The 7,704-nt window shown below is 38.7% G+C and overlaps 2 protein-coding genes across 2 annotated transcripts in view; both read right to left on the reverse strand.

Moving 5' to 3' along the window:
* The window catches only part of LOC121814974 (C-C motif chemokine 4-like), a gene marked incomplete in the record, with an annotated part of 6,287 nt that extends 5,354 nt beyond the window's left edge, over positions 1-933 (reverse strand). The window contains 1 exon segment of the mRNA XM_042223481.1: positions 769-933. Within this exon segment, the coding sequence (XP_042079415.1) occupies positions 769-829 (61 nt within the window).
* A 3,758-nt stretch (positions 934-4,691) lies between these two features.
* Positions 4,692-5,871, reverse strand: LOC102294269 (C-C motif chemokine 4 homolog). Its single transcript, XM_042223456.1, has 3 exons — positions 5,768-5,871; positions 5,094-5,217; positions 4,692-4,966 (listed from the first exon to the last, which is right to left on the reverse strand). Exons 1-3 carry the CDS (start codon positions 5,826-5,828, stop codon positions 4,876-4,878), a joined length of 276 nt encoding a protein of 91 aa, XP_042079390.1. The 5' UTR covers positions 5,829-5,871; the 3' UTR covers positions 4,692-4,875.
* Positions 5,872-7,704: the final 1,833 nt, after the last annotated feature.

Genomic DNA, 7,704 nt, shown 5'->3' on the forward strand with positions numbered 1-7,704 from the left:
GACAGAGACTATTTTCTTCGGAGGTATCCTTCCAGTAAAGAATTTGAAACAGCATTGTCCAGGAGACATTTCAAACACTCCTTGAGCTGAAAGAAAAAAATAAAAAGACAGTAAAAAATTCAGTTTCATAGCAGCATGTGTCAAAGGTGTTGAGCACTCAGCCTGGAACTCAGTCTTTAAATAGAAAGGCAATGACATTAACACTGTCAGAGCGCTCAGGTCACAAAACTGTGTGCTGGGAGCTTCATGGCATTGCTCTCCATGGATGAGCTATATGTGTAATTTGTTAGTGACCCAGTAGTGTTGTACATATAATATATATATATGCTTTCTTTAGAACAAAAATAAAGTCTTTCTTCCTCTGATTATTATCTTTCGACCTGTTGTTCAGGTCAAACTGTCACTTCGTTTCTAAAAATGCCACAGCTTATTTTTTTTATCTGGATCAAACGGTCATAAAGTAAACACATACATAACCTCACGTCATGTATGTGATAAAAGCAAAAGTTTGTCTTCGTAACATTTTAACGTGTTTTGTCATCAAACTCAAAACATTTGAAAATGAATTTTTAAAATAACTCATCGCCCTTTTGAAGTTTTGTAATAACCTCACCCACGTAATGTGAAGTTCATTCACAATAAACAGTAAAAGTTTTTAACTTGTAACTCATTTAAGTTATGACGATTACTAATAAAATCAGATAAAAATCTAATAAAAACATTCAAGAGGGCATTTATCCCCAGTTAAAAGCAGACTGACTGACTTACGTCCAGCAGCGCAGCAATAAACCGTGAGCAGCAGAAGCAGCAGTCCCACTGTGGCCTTCATGTTGACTTCACTCTGGATGTGATGATGTCCTTCGGCTGTCGCTCTAGAAAGTTAACTGAATACTTAATGCTTTGTCACACTGATACAAAGGGCAGTCTTAACAGATCTATTATAGTGAGTTCCCTTTTTGGGTAAAAGGAAGTGTAAGAGACACACCACCACTTAAACATGTAGATTAAAGATCACTCACCAAGCAACACCTCTGCAGCTTCTCCACATCGATTATGGAAACAGATAACATCATGTTCCATCTATTCAAGTCAGCTGAGAACGATGACCACATTTTTAATTTTTTTAATGAAAGTAATTTTGTTTGAGAAGACATGCGTAACAGCATAATGTCTGTTTATTCCTGCCGTATGATTCTTTATAATCCCCCAAAGCTGATTCTGTTCATCTGGACATAGCGTCTTCAGTGCAAGAAACATTTTGTCGCTTATTCAATTACTTGTTTAGTCTCAGCTCGACTGCAGGGTTCCCCAACCTTATAACCAGTACATTTGCATAATGACTGAAACTAGCACCACTGACTAATAATGGGCCGTGAGGTCAGTTTCATGATCATTAATATGCCAGCTATCATGACCTCCTTTATAATGTTTGTGTGACAAAGTGGGTGAGAACATCTTTTGTTCAGAGTTAAAAGCTGGATATTCTTAGTTAACATTCTTGTTTTGATTTAGCCATATCTCATATGTATTCTGTAGTAGGCAAACGTGTACTATCCCGGGTTTGTTTATGTTTCGCACTGTTACAGATTATTTAATGTAACATCTTGGTTTAAATCAACTCGGACAAGTTTGTTAATTGTCTAGTTTGAACTCACCTAACCTACCCGTGTGCCAGGAACAATAGGAGGAAATGTAGTTTCAATTCCCCGTATTTATAGCGTCCAGATTAGTCTGAGATCACAGGAAGCGACCAGGTCAAGAAGGGGGAGAATTCTTGTAATTTATTTGGATTTTGTTTTGGATTTATTGTTGTGATATGTATTGACTACACCTTAGTTTTTATAGCTAATAAAGAGTAGCATTATACGTTTATGAGAATGGTAACATTTGTCTTACCTACTGCATGGAATAGTTCAGAGGAGAAATTGTTTGGATAGCAGAAGAACTCTGGTGTTAGTGGGAGAAAGGACCAGGTCAGTATAGCTGTGTGCATGTGACCATAATTTCTGCTGATTTAAGTTCAGTTATGTTTATTTTTACTGAGTTAACTATGAAGTTGACTTTCTTATTTATTTTTGTAAATATTGTTTGGTCACAAAAATGGTGAATACATCACTCGCTACACTGGACAGCACGGTTACTACTTATTCTCCAGCCAAATGACTCTGCAGTAGTGGGCACCCGCTACAATCAGCAATGACAGTAACTCGTCACTCGGATGGTCACAGGTTGCATATGTGCACACATATATGCATTCAGTGAACACAGTTATACACACTGTACTGAGTTGGACCATATTTATTGTGTCACGTTTTTCATTGTATAGATTCAAAAAGGTGCTGAAAACATTTGGAGAGATTTTTTTTTATCCATGTTGACATGATAACATCACACACTTCCTGCAGATTTATTGATATTATTTATTAATTTGAATCTTCTGCTCCAGCTGTCGTGGAACTTTGTAAATAAAGTCTGCAACACAGTAGGAGCTGTGATCAAGCTATTTATTACTGCACGCAGGAGGTCACACACACACACACATCAAAACATAACAGGTTCATAGCAATGAGTGTTCTAACCTTGCAGCGCCCCTTTTATAACACCGCACAAACTCCGTGTATCTTTTCAGTTACAACAGTCTTTCAGCTGTTGCTGAACAGAGAAGACTCCCACTATCCTTTCCCAGCTTACATCCCTCTGAGCAAAACAGTTAGCAGATAACATAGTAAAACATCATTAGGCCTAGCTAAGCAGTTTTCACAAGGTCATGCTGGCACATACTTGCTTCATCTTAAGCAGGCAGATATACAAAAATCATACAGTAAGATCCTAAACACATAAATCTAAATGTGAGGATAAATTAGAATTTTTCCGTAACACAACAAATCTCAAAAGTCAGCTATTGGACATCTACTCTCCCTAGTGTTTATACTGTCAGAGTGCAGGCAGATTCAGTTTTAGACCGTGAGAGTCCACATGTGCCCAGTGAGCAATGTCATTTGTTCAAAAACACCCTGCAATTAAAGCGTATCCTTTTCATTCAAAATTTCCGTGTGTTCATATAGTTGTGGTTTATGTACACTCAATCTGGCAATAATGAGTGTATGTAAATTTCTGACCACAGTATTAGAGAGATTCCTGGAGGGCATCGAAAGCAAAACAATCGTGGGTTTACTTATGCTTTGCAAAAAATCTTAGAAAATACAGTCAATATAAAATTGCTGTTTAATCTGTTCACAGATTAAAATAACTAGAGCTTTATTATGGTTGACCATAAAAAAGCTGGCCTCCTGAGGGATCATGCTGGGAATGGGCAGATGGTCTGTCTCATAAATCTGGAAGACACTTTTTCTAATCGTTCCTGTTCATTTTTGTAATTTACTCCATAAAAGTCACAACAAAAAGAATTTCTTTCCTGAGATCCTCTTCTTTCACTGCAGCCGCCTTCAGTAAACTCTGTATTCCCATTCATGAACCTTTCTCTTGATTGTCGAGTTTGAGAATGATACACGTTTCTCCTCAAGATGTGAGGGAAAATATTCTGCAATCATCCACTTTTTAAAAAATCTTCTGTCTTCTCTAAGACAAGTTAGACATTAAACTGCTTATTTGTCACGTAATACCAGGAACAGACCTCACTTGGCCATAAAACTGCTCTCACTCAATTATTCAGTTGCTTTAAGCCTCTGAAAATGGAGGACTGTGAATAAAAATGCCTACAATTCTTAATTAATATTATACATCTATTGATCCCTTTCACTGTTTCAGTTAAAATCCAATGGTGAAATTGCACAAATATATGGTAAAAAAAAAAAAAAAGTCAAAATGTAGCATGTACTGTTCCAGGAGCAAAAAACTTGTGACCCCATATCAGGCTATGTTGTGCTCAGTAGGTAGTTGGAAGGTCGGGGTTCGAATCCACTGAACGGCTACCCAGAAGCACCTGAGCCAGGTACCGTCCCTACACACTGCTCCCTGGGCACCTGATTAATGGCTGCACACTGCTTCACTGAGTGAATGGGTTAAATGCAGAGAGATTAATTTCCCCACGGGGAGCAATAAAGTATACATTATTATTGCAACATGAACTTCTGTATGGATGTTGTTGTTCCAGTAAGGACTGTATGTTGCTATGCTAACAACAAGCCCTGGATCACAGGTAACGTGAAAGTTGGTGATCAGCAGGAGCTCAAGCGCATGCAGAAGGTACTCAGAGTCTAGCAGAGGGAGGCAGAGAAGCCTTGCAGGAGTCAGCACAGACTCCTTCAACATCTGCAAAACGCTGCTGCAGATTTTCTATCGGCACGAAGAAGAGGGGCATTTCACACCTGTACAAAATTGTGAGGAAGGCAGGCTTCATTGTAGGAGCTGGATATCCTGACATCAGTGCACGTCTGTCTGTGTTGTGACAAACTTTTCAAATGTTTTCTCACTTCATACCCGGGACAAACGGCTGACCTGTGCGGTTTTAATGCTTCATTAACTATTCACTAACTTTCTTAATGTTTAATTACCCACGATGAAACCTCTTTCACTAAGTTAAAAACACCCATGCATGTTCTTACAGTACACAAGTTCGTGTACACTCGTCCTGAGATTCCTGAGTTAAAAAATATAATTAAAAGTCCCAAAATTAATGTGACACTACATACACTCATCATCGACATGAAACTTCTGACCACAACTGCAGATGCTTGTTTGTTTTTTTTAATTGAAACATTCTTGGAGAGGATATCAAGCAAATCAAGAGCACATGGGTTTATTTATGCTTTGCAAAGCGTCTTGTAAAATACAGTCGTTATAAAAATGCTGGCAGTGAAGAGTAACATAACAGAGCCTGTTATTATGCTTGATCGTGGACACTGAAGAGCATTGTTAGTCACTGCTCTGCTCTTTGTTAAAAGCATCTTGAGCCCAGGTGACACTGTGGCCCACGCAGAAGCGTCTTCCTTTGGCTGTATGGATCCTGCAGGGATATTACAAAAGAGTTAGTACTGAAAATATTACGCTGTGTCTCAGTAAAATGTTCGTGCAATTTGTTTTGTGTTCAGAAACTGTTATTATTAATCTAATTACTCATTGTGGTGACATACACAAATGCTTTTTCCAGACAGCTGCTGTGAGTCTTGGTGACAGAGACTATGTTCTTCACTGGTATGCGTTCTGTAAAGAAATGGAAACAGCATTCTCCAGGAGCTGTCTCATCCAATGCTTCAGCTGGAAGAAAGAAAAAGAGCCACATCAGTTCAATGACCTCAGCATCCTTCATGTTAAAATTACGTGAATCTTAGCAAGTTGGATTAACCTGCTAAGAAGCCTCTGGACAAAAAATAGCCAGAGGCCTTCTGACCCTATGAGTGATTAAACACAGCCTTAGTTATGAGTGTACAACTCATGATAACAAGCTAACCCTGCAAAATCCATCTTAGTTGACACCATGCAAAACCTCATCCTTGAGATAGACCACATGTTACAGAGTTAAAGTGACATCTGAAAACCTAATATCATGTCTGTGGTACAAATGCATCTTTGTTACACATGCATATTTTATAACCAAAGCCAAAAAACAACCTTTTTAAATGTAATTACACAAAATAACAACACACCAAAAACCATAACTAATCTGAGGTTAATTTAGTCAAATGCAAACCTTGTAAATCATGCAATTTATGATGATTACTATTAAATTAGATGAAAATTGAAATAAAAACATCAAAGTGCCTCAGGTGTAATTTATCCTTAGCCACATGCAGACTGACAGACTTACGTGCAGCAGCGCAGCAATAAACCGTGAGCAGCAGAAGCAGCAGTCCCACTGTGGCCTTCATGGTGACTTCACTCTGGATGTGATGATGTTCTTTGGCTGTCGTTCTAAAAAGTGATCTGAAAGTTTAATGCTTTGCCACACTCATAAATAGGGCAGTCTTAACAGATCTGTCGTAGTGACTTGCCTTTTTGGGTAAAAGGAAGTGTAAGAGACACAGATGTCTTTGTCACTTAAACACATAGATTAAAAATCACCCATCAAGCAACACCTCTGCAGCTCCTCCACCTCGAGTATAGAAATAGATAACATCAAGGATGTAACATGGATTCAACTCAACTAACAACGATCACTCCATTTTCACTACCATATGTTCTCGAGTCACATGACTCTACAGTACTCACAGGCACCTGCTTCACTCAGAAGCAATGGAAGCAAAATGGAAATTTTCTATTTCTAAAAACTGAAATGATAAACAGCTGCTGGTATGAGGTTCCAGACCCCCCAACATCACAGTCACCTGACACTTTATCAGCTATACCTTGATCACACCAGGTTGAATCAATCTGGCTTATGAACTGACTCAAGCACTCATGCCTCAGGTTCAACGAGATACTGGAAACATTCCCCAGAGGTTTTGGTCCATGTTGACATCAAATAGTTGCTGCAGATTTGTTGGTTGCACATCCATCAAGCCCCAAAGGTTCTCCATCTGAATGTGAAGGCCATTTGAGTACCGTGAGTGCGCTGTCATCTTCAAGAAACCAGTTTCAGATGATTTGAGCTTCATGACATGGCACATGGGTGTGGACCCAGGGTTGTGAGTTTTTTATGGGCAAGCCTGGGACCACGACAACTATCCTGCTGGATGCAGCTGTCAGTCAGTGGGTAAACTGTGGTTAAAAAGTAATGGATGTGGTCACTAAGAGGCCCAATAAAATATCCCACACCCCATGACACCACCACCAGCAGACAAGGTAGGATGGATCTCATGTTATTTGAACCAAATTCTTAATCCACCATCAGAGATGGGCAGTAATGCGTAATCTGATTACTTTTTTCGAGTAACGAGTAAAGTAAGGGATTACTATTGCAAAAACGGTAATTAGATTACCGTTACTTTCCCGTAGGAACGCTGCGTTACTGCGTTACTAAAACCGTGATTTTTTGCGAGAATGTCTCACGACAGTGACGTAAGCGAGTGCGCCGTTAGTGACAACAGCTGTGTGCAGATCAATGATGGATCACATATCGATTGTGGGAGAGAGTATGAGCGTGCAGCGTGGAAGTACTGACCTTACTTTGAGTTTGATTCCATACGTAATGGGAAACTCACAGAGACACTGCCGTATCCTTCCACTGACCGCTGCACACCTGCACCAGGGTAAACCTCCGCCTACCGCAGTCCTGCTTTACAGGTGAAAATAGAGCAACAGGACCGCTGAGTCTTTGACTTTATTTATTTTCTGCTGTGTTTTACTTGCATCTATTTGAAAGACTGAGTGTAAACACAGAAAATATTTTATTTTATGTGCTGGAATGTACAGAAAATAGGTTTAAATGTTAAACTAATTTATTCAACTCAGAGAATGTTGCATATAATTAAATTTTTGCTTGATGCATAAAGTTAAAAGATTAAAACTGATAAAACAAGTTAAAAAAAGAGACTTTTCCACTTGATTACATTTTGTATGATGGATTATGTAGAAAAAGTAGAATTGGGCTGAAAGATCTATCGCTTTATCACCTCTTCAGGTTGTAAATCGTGTTTTTAAAAAGTAACTAAGTAACTAAGTAATTAATTACCTTTGAAAATAAGTAATCAGTAAAGTAACGGGATTACTTTTTGAGGGAAGTAATCAGTAATTAGTTACTGATTACTTTTTTCAAGTAACTTGACCAACACTGTCCACCATCAGGCAGACTAACCAGACAAAGCC

The sequence above is a fragment of the Haplochromis burtoni genome, unplaced genomic scaffold (assembly GCF_018398535.1).
Source record: "Haplochromis burtoni strain Fernald_Lab_line unplaced genomic scaffold, NCSU_Asbu1 Contig_112, whole genome shotgun sequence".
Lineage (NCBI taxonomy): Eukaryota > Metazoa > Chordata > Actinopteri > Cichliformes > Cichlidae > Haplochromis > Haplochromis burtoni.

Coding starts and splice junctions, on each gene's coding strand:
- LOC102294269 (XM_042223456.1), bottom strand. CDS start 5,828: ATGAAGGCCACAGTGGGACTGCTGCTTCTGCTGCTCACGGTTTATTGC. Junction 5,218..5,767: donor TTATTGCTGCGCTGCTGCAC/GTAAGTCTGTCA, acceptor TCTTTCTTCCAG/CTGAAGCATTGGATGAGACA. Junction 4,967..5,093: donor TGTCTGGAAAAAGCATTTGT/GTATGTCACCAC, acceptor ATATCCCTGCAG/GATCCATACAGCCAAAGGAA.